Source organism: Oncorhynchus tshawytscha, linkage group LG09 (genome assembly GCF_018296145.1).
Source record: "Oncorhynchus tshawytscha isolate Ot180627B linkage group LG09, Otsh_v2.0, whole genome shotgun sequence".
Lineage (NCBI taxonomy): Eukaryota > Metazoa > Chordata > Actinopteri > Salmoniformes > Salmonidae > Oncorhynchus > Oncorhynchus tshawytscha.
In genome coordinates this window covers 73,147,460-73,167,883 of record NC_056437.1, presented here as the reverse complement: position 1 = coordinate 73,167,883, position 20,424 = coordinate 73,147,460, and the positions used below count along the sequence as shown (strand labels likewise).

Genomic DNA, 20,424 nt, shown 5'->3' with positions numbered 1-20,424 from the left:
GTCGGACACCACCTGGGCGGGAACACTGCAGGCTGGCAGGCCTGCTCCTAATTGACGCTAGTCGCTTGGAAGAGAGGAGGAGGAGAAGGAAGTAGCTTTAATTAATCATATTGGTGTTGTTCCTCCTGTCAGTCATCCACTATCAGTTGTCAAAAGTGAAAATAAAACTTTACTGTATAGTTTCAAGTAAACTGAGTATCATGTAGGTTTGATGCTTCTAAAGTGGGATGATGTGTAGTACATTTCATATCCACTGGGTTATGTCCAATGATAATCCCAATCAAAACAAATCCAGCACATACTGTAGTAGAATAGGGTTTGTCATACAGAACAATACGTAACCAAAGAGAATACGAGGAACACACGCACACCCGTCAGTCCAGAGAAGTAACAGTTTGTGGCCGTTTGAAACACACACACCAATCGAACCAGCAGTGTGGTCCCCCTCCCATTAAAAGACAGTCACAACTAGACATGAATTGATCACCTCTGTCTGCATGCTGGAGAGAGACAGAAGAGGAACTCCACATAGAGACTCGCTCAACAGACTGTGTTTGTGTTTGCCAGATCACAGTATGTGTGTTTGTAGCAGTTTGTTGATGTGTATAGCTGTGCATATGTAGCTAATGGATAGACATGGATTTCACCCGTTAGACGTTTCTGGATTTGACTATGTCTTCATCCAAATAGAACAGTGTGCTTGCGTTCTTCTCTCTGATAGCTAGTTGTATTAGGCCGACACGGTATGAGGAAGCACTAAAAGGACTCCGGTCGTTCGTCATGTAAAAGCTGGTTCAACTGTCATAGAGAATTACGATCCATCTCAATGCATGGCAGAGCTCTATCTCCCAGGTGACACATTTCTCAATATTCCAGACATCTTCCCCCTCCCGCCTCGTGTCTCCTGCCCTCCCTGTCACACTGTCCCACTGTGCCCACCTCTTCCGCCACCCCCGCCACTTCTGCCCACTACACCACTCTGTCTCTGACAGCATGCCACCATACAGATCCTGCATGTTAATGAATGCCCGCCCGCGACTGTGCCCGCCTGCACCGCCCTCCTCCTCGTCCCTGGTCCCTTGTGTGCTGCTCTACCCTACACACACAATCACTCACGCACACACACACTCTGGGGCCAGTTATCAGTGGCCCAGCAGCGGAGTGGAGGGCTACAGAGGATGTAATTTCACTGGAGTGGAATGTGACAGCTTGACCTTCTCATCTCTCCAGGGCCCCATCCTCATCACCATAGATACCTGGCTCCGCCGGGAACCGCGCTACACCCATATAGCCGTATTATTATCAACACCACTACCATCACTTCTATACTCCCCCTCCAATATCAAACAATCACGGTTGGAACTCATTTGCCCATCATAGTCAAGAGGAGCCCATACACAACTCCACCATGGTGACCTCTCTAAGCCGTCACAGAGAGCCATTATGCCCTGTGGAGTTTCATCGAGCCTGGGTTAGACTAACTTAACTCTGTCCCGGGTGAGGCTTGCTGTGGATGTTGATGATGTTGCGTCTAGTGTTTGGTCTTATACAATCTGACGCCTGTTGCTGGGTGCTTGTGTCGAGTAGTGGATATGCCTTGACTCACATTCTGACTGAACAGCACTCCTCTGCCGAAGACCCTGATCTCACTAGCAGTCCCGTTTCATAATGCTCTCTATCTCCCGCTGAAGGGCAATGGGCTGTGTCATGGCTGGGGAATCTAAAGCAGAGAGCCAGCCTCTCTCATTATAGCCCTGCCTCTCTCATGCCTGTGTCGGCTATATGGTTGACACAGTGGTTGGCATGTGGTTGGCAGGGCTAGTAGGCTGGTACAGCTGCCCTCCAAACCCACAGTCTGCCATGAGGACTGGGTGTCCATGGCTACTGTGGTTTTGTACACGACACTCAATGACACCTTGGCTAGCCGTGCTCGTCCCTGGGAACCTCTACTGAGCATCTGAGGGACAGAGGAGAATCTTCTCTAGCACTTGATTCCAAACTCCTCTTGTGGCTTCTGACGTTCTGTGTGTACCCCATATAGTCTATCTGCTCCTAGCACACTTCACCATCACCCTCTCTCTGTTCACACCAACAACATCCTCTTCAACTCAGCACCAGTCTGCCCGCCCACCTCACACCACCACAAGACTACAGAGAGAAGGGGGGCGAAGAGCAACAAGATGGAGGTAGAGAGAGGAAAGTCAGAGATTAGATGGAGACACCGATTGGGGGAGAGAGAGAAAGAGCAGAACGAGGAAGGATGGAAGGAGGGAAGTGAGCAGAGAGAAGGGAGAGATGGAGGAAGGGGTAGAGGGAAAGCAAGGGAGCGATTGAATGGTGTAATTAAGTTCCTGATAGCACTCTGGGTGCTTTGGCCAGGCTCCAGTAGAGCTTAGCACTACACCAAGACTCTTCAGCCTGCTCTCCTCTCCTGCCTTTAGAGGAACACACACACACACAAAGTTAAACACACTCACACCGCACAAACACACAGACACATGGTTTCTAGCTCACTCTGTCACACACAAACACACAAACACACAAACTCAGTCCATGTCAATTTGAACACACAGAGAGACACACACACTCAGCGCTGGCAGGCTTCACACAATTGCACTAAGGCAAAAGACGAAAGACACAAAGGAGAGAGAGAAGCGACAGATGAATATGAGCAACTGTCACTCAGATCAGGCACACTCATAGCTGCAATGACATACACATATTACACATACAGCTGCAATGACATACACACATTACACACACACAGCTGCAATGACATGCACACATTACACACACACAGCTGCAATGACATACACACATTACACACACACTGCTGCAATGACATACACATATTACACACACACTGCTGCAATGGCATACACACAATACACACACACAGCTGCAAGGACATACACACATTACACACACACTGCTGCAATGACATACACACATTACACACACACAGCTGCAATGACATACACACATTACACACACACAGCTGCAATGACATGCACACATTACACACACACTGCTGCAATGACATGCACACATTACACACACACAGCTGCAATGACATACACACATTACACACACACTGCTGCAATGACATACACACATTACACACACACAGCTGCAAGGACATACACACATTACACACACACAGCTGCAATGACATACACACAATACACACACACAGCTGCAAGGACATACACACATTACACACACACAGCTGCAATGACATGCACACATTACACACACACTGCTGCAAGGACATACACACATTACACACACACAGCTGCAATGACATACACACAATACACACACACAGCTGCAAGGACATACACACATTACACACACACAGCTGCAATGACATGCACACATTACACACACACAGCTGCAATGACATACACACATTACACACACACAGCTGCAATGACATACACACATTACACACACACAGCTGCAATGACATGCACACATTACACACACACAGCTGCAATGACATACACACATTACACACACACAGCTGCAAGGACATACACACATTACACACACACAGCTGCAATGACATACACGTACACATATTACACACACACTGCCATGATCTATTTTATACAAACACACATACACGTTGCATATAATTCACTCCTTCTAAAACTTCACAGAAATACCCCCCCTACACACACACACCCTCTTTCTCTCACACACACGCGCACACACACACACACACACACCAGAGCAGCCAGTTTCCCTCCAAGCTTATCTTTAATAGCTTCAAGTCCTCTGCTGCCTCCCCCTCTCTGTACAGTCTGTCTGATGTGGTAGGTTTATACTAGCTGCTTCTGGCTGGCTGGCTGGCTGGCAGCAGAATCACTCCTCTCTTATCAGCATGTGTGTGTGTGTGTATCTCTCTCTCTCTCTCTTTCTCTCATGCTCTTTCTCTTCCTCTCCCCTTCTCTCTCTATCTTTCTTTCTCTCATGCTCTCTCTCTTTCTCTTCCTCTCCCCTTCTCTCTCTATCTATCTCTCTTTCTCTCATGCTCTCTCTCTTTCTCTTCCTCTCCCCTTCTCTCTCTATCTCTCTTTCTTTCTCTCATGCTCTCTCTCTTCCTCTCCCCTTCTCTCTCTATCTATCTTTCTTTCTCTCATGCTCTTTCTCTTCCTCTCCCCTTCTCTCTCTATCTTTCTTTCTCTCATGCTCTCTCTCTTTCTCTTCCTCTCCCCTTCTCTCTCTATCTATCTCTCTTTCTCTCATGCTCTCTCTCTTTCTCTTCCTCTCCCCTTCTCTCGCTATCTCTCTTTCTCTCATGCTCTCTCTCTTTCTCTTCCTCTCCCCTTCTCTCTCTATCTCTCTTTCTTTCTCTCATGCTCTCTCTCTTTCTCTTCCTCTCCCCTTCTCTCTCTATCTATCTTTCTTTCTCTCATGCTCTCTCTTTCTCTTCCTCTCCCCTTCTCTCTCTATCTCTCTTTCTCTCATGCTCTCTCTCTTTCTCTTCCTCTCCCCTTCTCTCTCTATCTATCTTTCTTTCTCTCATGCTCTCTCTCTTTCTCTTCCTCTCCCCTTCTCTCTCTATCTCTCTTTCTCTCATGCTCTCTCTCTTTCTCTTCCTCTCCCCTTCTCTCTCTATCTCTCTTTCTCTCATGCTCTCTCTCTTTCTCTTCCTCTCCCCTTCTCTCTCTATCTCTCTTTCTCTCATGCTCTCTCTCTTTCTCTTCCTCTCCCCTTCTCTCTCTATCTCTCATGCTCTCTCTCTTTCTCTTCCTCTCCCCTTCTCTCTCTATCTCTCATGCTCTCTCTCTTTCTCTTCCTCTCCCCTTCTCTCTCTATCTCTCCCTTTTTCTCTGTAACCAACTAGGGCCTTGTCACTATTCTGCTGCGTGACAATACTGAAATTCCATTAGGGTGACATTTATCCATCAATTTAAGGGTCAGGGTTCAACCCAGGTGACCATGAAGTGTTGGACTACACAGGGGTGGAGTAGTCAACCTTTTCCAAATAGTGCTCCATCATTGTATTTTTCACCGTTTAGCCACTCAATGGGATGTCTGGTGTGGCTGTAAATGTGTGATTGATACATATAAATGATCACCTTGACCTGGCTCCTCCCTCCATCAGGGAGAGTGACATTACTCTTGTAGTCGTTTCACAAAGCCGTCATCGCGGAACCGTTATCTAAGAGACAATATGCGCTGTTAAAATAACACCAGCTTCTTTTCCCATTTGCGCTGTCCGCTCAGGTTAAACGTCGGCCAGCTGAGCAAGAAAGAAAGAAAGAGAGAGAGAGAGAGAGAGAGAGAGAGAGAGAGAGAGAGAGGGGGGGGGGGGTTGCAAGCAACCAAACCGTCATCTCTCCATTCCCCTTCCCTCGCCTCCTTCGGGCCACGCAGAGCAGCAGATCAATATGGGTTTTAATTGAGGAGCATGTGTATCATTCTTCCTTAGTTGTAGTAGTTGGGATCTGTTGGGATTTGTCCACGAGGAAGAAAAAGGATTACAAAGAGAGAGCGACAGAGACTGGGAAATAGGGCAGAATATATAGCAGTCGCTTCTTTTAGTTGTGTTTGTTTAAACTCCCGGAGCGGAGCATATGATACGTGTGCGTCGTTGCATGCACTTCTTTTCTGGGGATACCGCGTAATATTTACGCGCTGTGAAACTCCGAGCTGGAGCGACGTCTATTCGGTCCTGGACGCACGATGCTGATCGGTAAGTCTCGAGTTTTTGACCTTTTTCTTCAGAAACCTCGCTGATGTGGCTTCGAGGGTCCGCTTTCGGTTCTTTAGTTTCTGGAGACGTGTAGCCCACGGTCGGGCATATAGAACACCTGACTCGAGCACTGGTCGGTTTAGCCTTTTTAAACATACGTGAATTTTATATAAATGATGACAATGTTTTATATAAATATAGCTTTGTAAGTTGTACGCATTAGCGGCAAGACCAGTGCGCAGTTGAATTCTCAAATATGTATGAGGGACAGTCAAATTCAGACGCAGATTAATGTGCAGTGTTGGGTGGTAACTGTAGTCTATGGAATTTGTTTGTACACAAGTGGAATATTTGTCTTGCCAGACCATTGGAAGTGTAGGATACCGCAGCGACCCGAAGATTGCGCACAATGATCCCGTAAAATCTCCTTCAAATTCGGAGTTGTGGATCATCGGTGACGTTAAGCCTGCATCATATTTATTCCTTCTATTAACAGTTAAAATGTGAGTTTTCGTTCAAATTTGACATGCTATCGAAAGTAGACTACCGATCCCTTTTGGGACAAACTCTTAGGCTACCGCAGAATGAATCCCTTTTGGGACAAACTCTTAGGCTACCGCAGAATGAATCCCTTTTGGGACAAACTCTTAGGCTACGGCAGAATTAATCCCTTTTGGGACAAACTCTTAGGCTACCGCAGAATGAATCCCTTTTTTGGAATGATGAGATCTTTATATTTGAACATTTCTCATGTGATTTTTCTTCAAGGACAAATCCAGTGTAAATATGAATGTATCTGCTGTTTTGATGTTGAGCTTGAGTTGATCTCTTCTCAACTTGCCGGGTGCGTAGGCTATCGGTCTCACACCTGTGAATGCTTGAATTAAATATATACAGAAAGCGCTCCGTTAATGCAATTGAAAAACCACGCGGCTCCTTGTTGGTTAACTCTAATAACGTCATTATTCATGTTAGACTTTAGAAACGAAATCTGAAAGTGAATGATTGCCTTAATTAAAGACGGTCCTCTCCGGGATTCTGCATCTTCAATGCTGCTGGGGGTCTCAACGATTCACAGTCGCTTCAACTATAGACTTTTTTCCTATACTGTGGAATAGGCTATTGCAATAGGTCAATCAATTTCGTTTATATTGTCAATAATAATTAATGGACATCTTACATTTTGTAATTTAAGATATAGATTTAGTATATATGTATCGATTGTCTGCATAGTATTGAGGATTTTTACTTTGAGAAAGACAAATAGGCTACTAAATAGACATCAAATCATTGATCAACACACACTGGCCAATTTGCATTGTGGGGTATCACACCATTAAGCAATCACTAAAGCCTATTATAGAAACTGCAGTCTACACATAGGAGCCACATGCCCTCTATACATAGGAGCCACATGCCCTCTATACATAGGAGCCACATGCCCTCTATACATAGGAGCCACCTGTCCTCTATACATAGGAGCCACCTGCCCTCTATACATAGGAGCCACCTGCCCTCTATACATAGGAACCACCTGCCCTCTATACATAGGAACCACCTGCCCTCTATACATAGGAGCCACCTGTCCTCTATACATAGGAACCACCTGGCCTCTATACATAGGAGCCACCTGCCCTCTATACATAGGAACCACCTGCCCTCTATACATAGGATCCACCTGTCCTATATACATAGGAACTACCTGTCCTCTATACATAGGAATCACCTGTCCTCTATACATAGGAGCCACCTGCCCTCTATACATAGGAGCCACATGCCCTCTATACATAGGAGCCACCTGTCCTCTATACATTGGAGCTCCTGTCCTCTATACATATGAGCTCCTGTCCTCTATACATTGGAGCTCCTGTCCTCTATACATAGGACCCACCTGTCTTCTATACATAGGAGCCACCTGTCCTCTATACATATGAGCTACCTGTCCACTATACATAGGAGCCACCTGCCCTCTATACATTTGAGCTACCTGTCCTCTATACATAGGAGCCACCTGCCCTCTATACATATGAGCTACCTGTCCTCTATACATATGAGATACCTGTCCTCTATACATATGAGATACATGTCCTCTATACACAGGAACCACCTGTTCTCTATAAATAGGAGCCACCTGTCCTCTATACATAGGAGCCACCTGTCCTCTATACATAGGAACAACCTGTCCTCTATACATAGGAGCCACCTGTTCTATATACATTGGAGCTCCTGTTCTCTATACATAGGAACCACCTGCCCTCTATACATAGGAGCCACCTGCCCTCTATACATAGGAGCCACCTGCCCTCTATACATAGGAGCCACCTGTTCTATATACATTGGAGCTCCTGTTCTCTATACATAGGAACCACCTGTTCTCTATACATATGAGCCACCTGTCCTCTATACATTGGAGCTCCTGTCCTCTATACATAGGAACCACCTGTCCTCTATACATATGAGCCACCTGTTCTATATACATTGGAGCTTCTGTTCTCTATACATAGGAACCACCTGTTCTCTATACATAGGAGCCACCTGTTCTATATACATAGGAGCCACATGCCCTCTATACATAGGAGCCACCTGTTCTATATACATTGGAGCTCCTGTTCTCTATACATAGGAACCACCTGTTTTCTATACATAGGAACCACCTGTCCTCTATACATAGGAGCCACATGCCCTCTATACATAGGAGCCACCTGTTCTATATACATTGGAGCTCCTGTTCTCTATACATAGGAACCACCTGTTCTATATACATAGGAGCCACCTGCCCTCTATACATAGGAGCTACCTGTCCTCTATACATAGGAGATACCTGTCCTCTATACATATGAGATACCTGTCCTCTATACATAGGAACCACCTGTTCTCTATACATAGGAACCACCTGTTCTCTATACATAGGAACCACCTGTTCTCTATACATAGGAGCTCCTGTTCTCTATACATAGGAGCCACATGCCCTCTATACATAGGAGCCACCTGCCCTCTATACATAGGAGCTGCCTGTCCTCTATACATAGGAGCTACCTGTCCTCTATACATAGGAGCCACCTGTTCTATATACATAGGAGCCACCTGCCCTCTATACATAGGAGCTACCTGTCCTCTATACATAGGAGCCACCTGCCCTCTATACATAGGAGCCACCTGCCCTCTATACATAGGAGCCACCTGCCCTCTACACATAGGAGCCACCTGCCCTCTATACATAGGAGCCACATGCCCTCTATACATAGGAACCACCTATTCTCTATACATAGGAGCCACCTGTCCTCTATACATAGGAGCTCCTGCCCTCTATACATAGGAACCACCTGCCCTCTATACATATGAGCCACCTGCCCTCTATACATAGGAGCCACCTGCCCTCTATACATATGAGCCACCTGCTCTCTATACATATGAACCACCTGCCCTCTATACATATGAGCCACCTGCTCTCTATACATATGAGCCACCTGCTCTCTATACATATGAACCACCTGCCCTCTATACATAGGAACCAAGGAGATAATGATGACAATATGAATAGAATGTGCAATAGATAGCTTATATAGTATAGGCCTATTTTCTACCAGTACTTTTTTTATTTATGTTCCTTATAGGCCAAGGTTACAGGAACATTGCAGCAACCTTGACTGGTTGTCTTACTGCTCTCCTCTGGATCTCATCACGGTTGCCTCTGAGAAACTGAAACAAGATTTATGACCCTATCAGTCCACTCTAAAATGGAGGACTTTGCCGTTTGCTCTAAACTTGATCCTGCAACCCATGACAACGTTGAGGCAGTCTGTGTATTGGTAGTGGGGTTGTGAGGGGTGTGAGAGAGAGGACAGACATATGTACTGTGTGGCCGAGTACACTGCAGTGCTATAGGCTACACTGCCTTGTAGAATTATGGCCACTAATCTAAAACTGCTCTGCTGCCATTTTACTGCCCTGACAGAGTCCCAACTGGAATGTATGTGTCCTATATGACATCAACTCTGTCTCTGCATGTATCAGGCATGGAGCCCAACAGAAAGAGAGAGACTCTGAGAGAGAGAGAGACACACACGCTCACAGACACAAACACTGACATACACACTGACATACACACTGACACACATACACACTGACACACTGACACACACACACACACTGACACACACACACACACTGACACACATACACACTGACACACATACACACACTGACACACATACACACACTGACACACATACACACACTGACACACACACACACACACTGACACACACACACACACTGACACACACACACACACTGACACACACACACTGACACACACACACACACACACACACACAGACACACACACACACACACAGGGCCCCCTCCAGGGATGATGGATCTGTCTTTAACTGAGATTGCGGGGTGCTCACATATCCCAGCGCTAGCTCTTAAAATGGCTTCGGTAAAACGCGCTGATGACTCCTGCAAATGGTTACCATTAGCATTTCTCCAGATCTTTATTCCTGTTCGTAATGCCTTCGTGGCAGGCCTACAGGGGAGACAGATGCATGTGGAGCACAAAGCTGCCAAGGAGATGTATGGTGGAGTATTTAGGAGGTCTATTTTACTGTTCTGTTCTCACCTAGACCCTCACCCTCTAGCATCGGTCAAGTCATAAACTGAAATCACCCCACCCATCAGACTGTGGTGCATAAAAACACAGGCACTTTTCAGACACAGTTTGGTGGGGCACAGCGGAATCTCTCTCTCTCTCTCTCACACACACACACACACACAGTTCCTTGTGTATATACTGACTGTCCAATGACATCACCATGGTCTTGTGTGAGTGAGGAAAGATTTGTGGTCTGACTGTCACTGTGTGGCTGTAAGGGGGGGTGACCTTGCTTCTAACAACTGACCCTCACCCCACCCCATACCTGTTCTCCCACCTTACCCCCAGGCTGCAGAAGGCCTGATTATAGCCCTGCCTGTCAGTGCCTTTAGGAGGAGACTCTTTCCTTTATTCTCCTCGGCTGCTCTTATCTGTGGGATCAGGGAAACGGGAGGGAGCTGAAAGGACAGGGTTAATGTGTGGTCAACAGGGGCCCAGACCGGGGCTAGGCCAGGCTAGGGGTAATTGGAGGGGGGTAGGGTTACCCTCTGGATGGATAGATGGATAGATGGGTGGGTGGGATGGATAGATATATAGATAGATTTGGTCACACCCTGAATGACAGGGTTGTGAACAGAACATAAACGTGCTCATATTTACATCCTGTCTTTAGAATGGATGCCTGAGCCATATCAAATCAAATTGTATTTGTCACAGCGAAATGCTGACTTACAAGTCCTTAACCAACAATGCAGTTTTTAAGAAAATACCAAACAAAAAAAAGTAAGAGATAAGAATAACAAATAATTAAAGAACAGCAGTAAATAACAATAGCGGGGCCTAATAGAGTCAGTGTGCAGGGGGCACCTCGACACAGGTACCCCCTGCACATTGACTCTGTATATAGCCCCGCTATTGTTATTTACTAAATCCATGACATTTTCAGTGTTATTGTAATCCACAGTACACCCATTTTACATTGACATTTGAGTCATTTAACAGACGCTCCTATCCAGAATGACTTACAGTTAGTGCATTCATAAGTGCTTTTAAAAGTCTTGTGTTATGAATGTGCTTTACACAATCATGGCTATAGACAGTGATATGATCTATGATGGACATTTCCAGGCATGGGCTACTTGTGTTCCATAGTCCAGTCCATTCTGCTGTATTGAGGCCATTCTGTTCCCAGGCAGGCGGTGTGGAAGGCCAGTCTGTCTGTAGCGTTGGGTAATTGCATGGTTGTTTGATGTCCCCAGGTGTTCATGGTGTAAATCAGTGGAGCTAATTAAAAGGCTGTGTTGTTGGACTGAAGAAAAAGAAGAGTTCGTCTGAATGCCATAGTTCACTTCTCACCAACTGCCCTCTCCGAGCTCTCACATCGTCATACTCCACATACTAACATCACAGGGTATGTGATGATGTGTGTGTGTGTGTGTGTGTGTGTGTGTGTGTGTGTGTGTGTGTGTGTGTGTGTGTGTGTGTGTGTGAAGGCAGCCGTAGACATTTGGTTTTCCTGGACAGCATGGACAGAGGCTGAGGCAGGGACATGGACAGAGGCAGAGACAGGGACATGGACAGCGGCAGAGACAGGGACATGGACAGAGGCAGGGACATGGACAGAGGCAGAGACAGGGACATGGACAGAGGCAGAGACAGGGACATGGACAGAGGCAGAGACAGGGACATGGACAGAGGCAGAGACAGGGACATGGACAGAGGCAGAGACAGGGACATGGACAGAGGCAGAGACAGGGACATGGACAGAGGCAGAGACAGGGACATGGACAGAGGCTGAGGCAGGGACATGGACAGAGGCTGAGGCAGAGACAGGGACATGGACAGAGACAGGGACAGAGGCAGAGACAGGGACAGGGACATGGACAGAGGCTGAGGCAGAGACATGGACAGAGGCTGAGGCTGAGGCAGGGACATGGACAGAGGCTGAGGCAGAGACAGGGACATGGACAGAGGCGGAGGCAGAGACAGGGACATGGACAGAGGCTGAGGCAGGGACATGGACAGAGGCTGAGGCAGGGACATGGACAGAGGCAGAGACAGGGACATGGACAGAGACAGGGACATGGACAGAGGCAGAGACAGGGACATGGACAGAGGCAGAGACAGGGACATGGACAGAGGCAGAGACAGGGACATGGACAGAGGCAGAGACAGGGACATGGACAGAGGCAGAGACAGGGACATGGACAGAGGCAGAGACAGGGACATGGACAGAGGCAGAGACAGGGACATGGACAGAGGCTGAGGCAGGGACATGGGCAGAGACAGGGACATGGACAGAGGCAGAGACAGGGACATGGACAGAGGCAGAGACAGGGACATGGACAGAGGCAGAGACAGGGACATGGACAGAGGCAGGGACATGGACAGAGGCAGAGACAGGGACATGGACAGAGGCAGAGACAGGGACATGGACAGAGGCAGAGACAGGGACATGGACAGAGGCTGAGGCAGGGACATGGGCAGAGACATGGACAGAGGCAGAGACAGGGACATGGGCTGAGGCAGAAACAGAGACAGACAGGACATGGACAGGGACATGGACAGAGGCAGGGACAGAGGCAGAGACAGGGACATGGACAGAGGCAGAGACGGGGACATGGACAGAGGCAGAGACGGGGACATGGACAGAGGCAGAGACGGGGACATGGACAGAGGCAGAGACGGGGACATGGACAGAGGCAGAGACGGGGACATGGACAGAGGCAGAGACGGGGACATGGACAGAGGCAGAGACGGGGACATGGACAGAGGCAGAGACGGGGACATGGACAGAGGCAGAGACGGGGACATGGACAGAGGCAGAGACGGGGACATGGACAGAGGCAGAGACAGGGACATGGACAGAGGCAGAGACAGGGACATGGACAGAGGCAGAGACAGGGACATGGACAGAGGCAGGGACATGGACAGAGACAGGGACATGGACAGAGGCAGAGACAGGGACATGGACAGAGGCAGGGACATGGACAGAGGCAGAGACAGGGACATGGACAGAGGCAGAGACAGGGACATGGACAGAGGCAGAGACAGGGACATGGACAGAGGCAGAGACAGGGACATGGACAGAGGCAGAGACAGGGACATAGACAGGGACATGGACAGAGGCAGAGGCAGAGACAGGGACAGAGACAGGGACAGAGGCAGAGACAGGGACAGGGACATGGACAGAGGCTGAGGCAGGGACATGGACAGAGGCTGAGGCAGGGACATGGACAGAGGCTGAGACAGGGACATGGACAGAGGCAGAGACAGGGACATGGACAGAGGCTGAGGCAGGGACATGGACAGAGGCTGAGGCAGGGACATGGACAGAGGCTGAGACAGGGACATGGACAGAGGCTGAGACAGGGACATGGACAGAGGCAGAGACAGGGACTGAGGCAGAGACAGGGACAGAGGCTGAGACAGAGACAGGGACATGGACAGAGGCTGAGGCAGGGACATGGACAGAGGCTGAGGCAGGGACATGGACAGAGGCTGAGGCAGGGACATGGACAGAGGCTGAGACAGGGACATGGACAGAGGCAGGGACAGGGACATGGACAGAGGCAGAGACAGGGACATGGACAGAGGCAGGGACATGGACAGAGACAGGGACATGGACAGAGGCAGAGACAGGGACATGGACAGAGGCAGAGACAGGGACATGGACAGAGGCAGAGACAGGGACAGAGGCAGAGACATGGACAGAGGCAGAGACAGGGACATGGACAGAGGCAGAGACAGGGACATGGACAGAGGCAGAGACATGGACAGAGGCAGAGGCAGGGACATGGACAGAGGCAGAGACAGGGACATGGACAGAGGCAGAGACAGGGACATGGACAGAGGCAGAGACATGGACAGAGGCTGAGACAGGGACATGGACAGAGGCTGAGACAGGGACATGGACAGAGGCTGAGGCAGGGACATGGACATGGACAGAGGCTGAGACAGGGACATGGACAGAGGCTGAGGCAGAGACAGGGACATGGACAGAGGCTGAGGCTGAGGCAGAGACAGGGACATGGACAGAGGCTGAGACAGGGACATGGACAGAGGCTGAGGCAGAGACAGAGACATGGACAGAAGCTGAGGCAGAGACATGGACAGAGGCTGAGACAGGGACATGGACAGAGGCTGAGACAGAGACATGGACAGAGGCTGAGACAGGGACATGGACAGAGGCTGAGACATGGACAGAGGCTGAGGCAGAGACAGGGACATGGACAGAGGCAGAGACAGGGACAGGGACATGGACAGAGGCTGAGGCAGGGACATGGACAGAGGCTGAGGCAGAGACAGGGACATGGACAGAGGCTGAGACAGGGACATGGACAGAGGCTGAGGCAGAGACAGGGACATGTGCAGAGGCTGAGGCAGAGACAGGGACATGGACAGAGACAGGGACAGAGGCAGAGACGGGGACATGGACCGAGACAGGGACATGGACAGAGGCTGAGGCAGAGACAGGGACATGGACAGAGGCTGAGGCAGAGACAGGGACATGGACAGAGGCTGAGGCAGAGACAGGGACATGGACAGAGGCTGAGGCAGAGACAGGGACATGGACAGAGGCTGAGGCAGAGACAGGGACATGGACTGAGGCTGAGGCAGAGACAGGGACATGGACAGAGGCTGAGGCAGAGACATGGACAGAGGCTGAGGCAGAGACAGGCATGATGAATGGATTTTCTGGACCTCCCGTCTCCTCCATCCCTCATGGTTGCCTTGGCAGTGGCAGCTCTCCAACTCTCCAGTTCATTGTGACTTAACCCAGCTCCACCTGCCTTGTAGGGCCAGCACACTATGCACACAGAGAGACAAAATATACAAGAAACATCGTCTCACTCTCTATGCTATTCCACCTCCTGATCTCCCAACCCTCCTACACACACACACACACACGTTTAGTTCTTCTATCCAATTGGGGACCTTAAATTAATTTCCTTTGAAATCATATTTTCCCTAACCCTTACTATAACCCTAACCCTAATTCTAAACCTATGTCCTAAACCTAACCCCTTACCCTAATTGTAACCCTAACCCTAAACCTAACCCCTAAGCTTAAAATGTCCTCATGGGGATGTGGGAAATGTCCCCTCGAGGGAGACTTTTCCTCCTTTTTTACTATCCTTGTGGAGACATTTGGGGATATTAGGTCCCCAGAAGGATAGAATAACCAACCAATACACACACACACACAAACACATAAACCGTCACCCCAGGGGCCTTGCCCTGCTCTGTATGCCTCATGGTTGTGTATGGACAGGGGGTGAGCTGGGTAGGAGCTGATTCCCAACCCCCTTTATCCAGTTAGAGCCCCCAGGTCCAGGTGCTGCTCTCTCTCTCTGTATCTAAAGCCTGGCTGCGTCTCTTTGTCATCCCTCCTAACACAACACGGAGTTACTTACCTTGTTAGTCCCAGCAGAGATGCATGCTGGGTGATGTTTTCCTATGCTCTGATGGATCTGGGGGGGATGGCGGTGGGGTTGTATAGTTGAGTCAACTAATGATGGCCCTGCAGGGGCTTTAAAGCCAGGCTATGTTCTCTCCCTATTTTTCTCTTCTTATTGAGTGTTTCTTAGTGTTGTTTAGTGCGTCATACATCTGTATGTGCCCATGAGTGTGCTCTTTTTCCATCTGTGTGTGTGTGTGTGTGTGTGTGAGCCCCTCTGGCCTGGTTCCACTGCGGGGCTCTGCCACAGTGTGTGAGTGACAGTCATTACAGTGAAGTGACAGTGTGGGCTTGATTGGCCTGCCTGCTGAAGTGACGTGATGATGACTGTGTGTTAGGTACTGGGGGAGGCTGGGGGGAGGGCTTATGTGAGGCATATGGGGAGCCCAGCAGGGGATCTGACAACATTAAAAATGTTCCCTGGAACAACAGTGCTGAATGCTGAACACCAAAGGCACTCCACTTAGCCCCTAATTCTCCAAGGCTAAAAATGATAAACAACTCAGCCTATTACTGTGTGTGTGTCGTGCATATAGGCTACCCTTTTCATTTGTGTTATATGCCTGAGTGTGTGTGTGTGTGTGTGCACAACCTCTTGTCAGCTGCCGTCTCCTAGAGGCAGCTTGCTCTTTTAAAGTGAAGAGGGGGACTCGTCCTCCACTTGACTTTGAGACCTTTAGTTAGAGGAGGAACAGAGAGGACAGACCTTGACAACAGACGAGAGAGAGAGAATTTCTCATTCTTTCTCTTCCAATGTGTTTCTTGGTCATCACACCAGGCAGTCTAACTTCCCCGACCCTTAAAGATTGGGGCGTACCATCAAAACCAGGAAGGTCAGCCATCACGACCATGTGGGTATCTCTCAGGCACTGACCTGGAATACTCCGGGGTCCACTGCACAAAATAGAGTGCAGCTTGTGTGTAAATGACAGTAGCCACCAGTATGCACAGGCACTCTGGATGTGTCCCAAATTGCATCCTATTCCCATTATAGTGCACTACTTTTGGCCAGAGCCTAATGGGCCCTGGTCAAAAGTAGTGCATTACATAGGGAATAGGGTGCCGTTTGGGACTCATGAACTGGTGGATCTGTTAGCTTTGTTAGCTGTTTGACTGCTCACCTCAGCTTGCCTGCACTGGCTCTGTAATCTCAGGAGTATTTATTTAACAGCCCACTGCACACTGGATTAATTAGACCTGCAGTGAATTAAATGTTTTGCCCTGGTCCTCTACCCACACCACACACACACTACCCAGCTAGCACATACCGTTCTGAGAGCCATATAGTCCTTATTTGCAAATGTCAGTATTTCAGGATAACGTTTTCTGAACGTTTCCTTATGGTTCTATTTCAAGTCATGTTCTCAAAACATTAAGAGAACTTTCCATAAAAACCACAAGAAAACATGACTAAAATTCAAAGAATGTTATTTAAAAACATATAGATTCCGTTCTCAGCATGAGCAAAACTCTATCCTCCATCTTGTTAAATGTGTTCAGTTGTGCTGGCCACGCCCACACACCTGATCTTAACGAGTGCTTGTTTCCTTTCAAATAGACTCAAATGAACAGCTTTGTATGAGTTTAAAAAAAAGTATTCTAGCTCCATCCTGGTGGCACAGTGGACTAATTCCATGAATAGAGAACAGATGATCATAGGTTCAAATCTCACTGACTCTGAGTTTGTATGATTAATGCCTAAGCAAATTAATTTCTATCTGTGCTTGGAGTTCAAAACAGTTAACCTAAGCTAACAGTGTTATTAAAAGTCTTATTGGAACATGTTCTCGTTTGGTTAATTAAATATCATTTCCGTTCTCAGAACGTTAATTAAACAAACCTCCCAAGAAAACTTCCAGGAAACCATAGTGAAACGTTCTCAAATCCTCCCTGCAACTTAAACATTTGTGTTCCCAGAACAGGCCAAATTTTCACTTCCATTCTCTGAATTTTTTTTTTTACAAATTCAGTTCTACCGGTCAGAAAACCTATGGCTTTGTTCCCAGAACCAATGGGAAACAAAAAACGTACGTTCCCTTAACTTATAAGGAACCAAATGTGTTAGCCGGGAAACATCCTCATTCTGATATACACACGCACACATACACACATGCATAGACAGTACACAGAGGTTTATCAACCTTGCTTTGAGGGTCAGTCATACTGTTTCAACCCAGGTAAAATATAGTCCTACTGCAGTACTATTAGACGGGGAGTCGGTGTGAGTGGCTTTTAACTATCTTGTGTCTCGATCTCAGCCGGAGGGTTCAAATTAAGAGGAGCGAAAGAGGGAACAGAGAAAATCGTGCAGATCGTACACATAAAATCGTACACATAAAATGTGTACTGAAGAGAGGAGAACAGTTTGGATATACGGTAGGCTCTCATTGTGATCGGCATTTCTCCTTTGTTATTATTTAGCTATATAAATAGCAATAGAAAGAGCCTACATCAGCCACTGTAAGGCCGAAGGAAGTGTCTTTCCTCTGAGTTTCTCCACCTTCCTTCTATACCTCTCAGGTCTGGAGAGCCTGGTGACTCAACGGTGTTGAAAAAGCCTAACGACGACATGGAGACTAGTGTTGGAATTGTATTATTCTTCCTGAGCAACCAGTCCCTCACTCTCAACACTCTTTATGTATCTTTCCTCCGGTCTGTCTCTCTCTCTTTTTCTGTCTGTCTCTCATCTTCACCCTGTAGCCCTTCCCCTCTATCTCCAACATCTCCTCTATCTCTCTCTCCAAGCCACACTCTCTCTCTCTGCCCCTCTCTCTCTCTGCCCCTAGCCGTGGGAAGTAGTTTGAGGTAGGCGTGCTCCGATTCTTTTTAGACGACGGAGGTGGGAGGGCCTGGACAAATATGTTTGCCTGCGCTGGTGCTGCAGAAGGCTATACCGGTCCACTAATACAGGACTATTAAAGGCGCATTGCATTATTTTTGTGAATAATTTTACAAATATATTTTTATATGAATCTATATTTTTAATTTCTATTTTTCAGGGGGTCCTACAGCCCTCTCAACACCCCTGCTTCCCGTGGTTATGCTCCCCCTCCCATTTTCTCCCCCTCTCTTGCACAGTGAGGGGCTCAGAGGGAACATCCAGTCTCTGTGTATGCTGATTTCTGCAGCGCTGGCTGCCATTCTGCACATTAGCGTGTGACAATGGTTCTCTTTGAAGTGGGTTATCCTAGCGCCTAGCGTGGCTCCCAGCCTCCCAGACCAGCCCAGCGCTGCTGTCTGCCTGCTGCAGAAATGTGCCAGCCAACTCACTATGCAGACAGGGCCAGCTGTTAGCATGGGCACTGACAGACAATGCACTGTACACACACACACACACACACACACACACACACACACACACACACACACACACACACACATACACACACTCACTGTATCACCTCATGTGCAATCTAAACAATCACACACCTCCTACACATGCTTTACACACATACAACCCACACACATAGCCATTTTCTATGTGTGCTACACACCTCCTCAACACAGGGACACACACACATTCTGTGCCAGATAAGAGCCACTCCCATCCATCAGTTCCTTTAGCAACACTCCACCCATCTCTCTCTCTCTTGCTCTCTCTCTCCCCACCCCTCTCTCTCTCTCTCTCTCTCTCTCCCCACCCCTCTCTCTCTCTCTCTCTCTCCCCACCCCTCTCTCTCTCTCTCTCCCCATCCCTCTCTCTCTCTCTCTCCCCACCCCTCTCTCTCTCTTGCTCTCTCTCTCTCCCCACCCCTCTCTCTCTCTCTTGCTCTCTCTCTCCCCACCCCTCTCTCTCTCTCCCCACCCCTCTCTCTCTCTTGCTCTCTCTCACCACCCCTCTCTCTCTTGCTCTCTCTCTCTCTCTCTCTCTCGTCGGAGTGCATGCTGGGAGTGAGTCGTCAAGCAGGAGTGATTGTGAGAGCGAATGGAATTTCTTTTCACTCTATTGGGTTTTGGTATGTATATATATTATATTGATTAGTTTAGTTGTTTTAAGGGTATATTGTTTAACTATCACTAAGCACGTATAGGGGTGGTGGGATCTTTGAGGTTGGTTTTTCGCGAGGGCACAACCAGCGGGTGGTGCTGGTTGCAATGGCCACTCGCGGAAATGAAGAGTTTGAAAAACTTAGTCGGAGGCATGGAGTAAAGATTCCTGCTGCGGCCGGGTGTTCAGTGGAAGAATGTAGCTTGGCTGTGGGTGCTATCATTGGGTATGATAGCATCAAATCAGCCTCAAGGATGAATAGCGCTGCAGTGATATTCTTAGATTCAATTGAAAAGGTGAATAAGATAGTTGAGAGGCGTGTTGTGTTGAGGGAGACACAGACGCCGGTATTTCCGCTTATGAATCCCGCGAAGAAAGTTATACTTTCTAACGTGCCACCATTTGTTAGAGATGAAGTGTTGGGAGCGAGAGTTATCTCGCCATGGTCAAATCGTATCTACAATAAAGAAGGTTCTTTTTGGATGCAAATCTCCGTTGTTGAAACATGTCGTGTCTCATAGGAGACAAGTGCATATGATTTTAAAAAAGGACGGAGATGAACTGAATTTAGCGTTCAGTTTTAAGATTGATGGATTTGATTATGTCTTCTATGCATCTACTGAATCAATTAAATGCTTTGGCTGTGGAAGAGAGGGGCATTTGGTGCGTAG

The 20,424-nt window shown here is 48.0% G+C and overlaps 1 protein-coding gene across 2 annotated transcripts in view; it reads left to right on the top strand.

Annotated features, from left to right (window-relative positions):
• The window catches only part of znf385c (zinc finger protein 385C), a 251,067-nt gene that overhangs the window by 164,278 nt on the left and 66,365 nt on the right, over window positions 1-20,424 (top strand). Inside the window, exon 1 of one of the 2 annotated variants that reach the window (XM_042327388.1) lies at window positions 5,339-5,707. The exons of the other annotated variant lie outside the window; for it this stretch is intronic. Within the exon in view, the coding sequence (XP_042183322.1) occupies window positions 5,698-5,707 (10 nt within the window). The 5' untranslated portion in view covers window positions 5,339-5,697. Of the gene's footprint in view, window positions 1-5,338; window positions 5,708-20,424 lie in introns of those variants that run through there. 2 annotated transcript variants of the gene reach the window in all.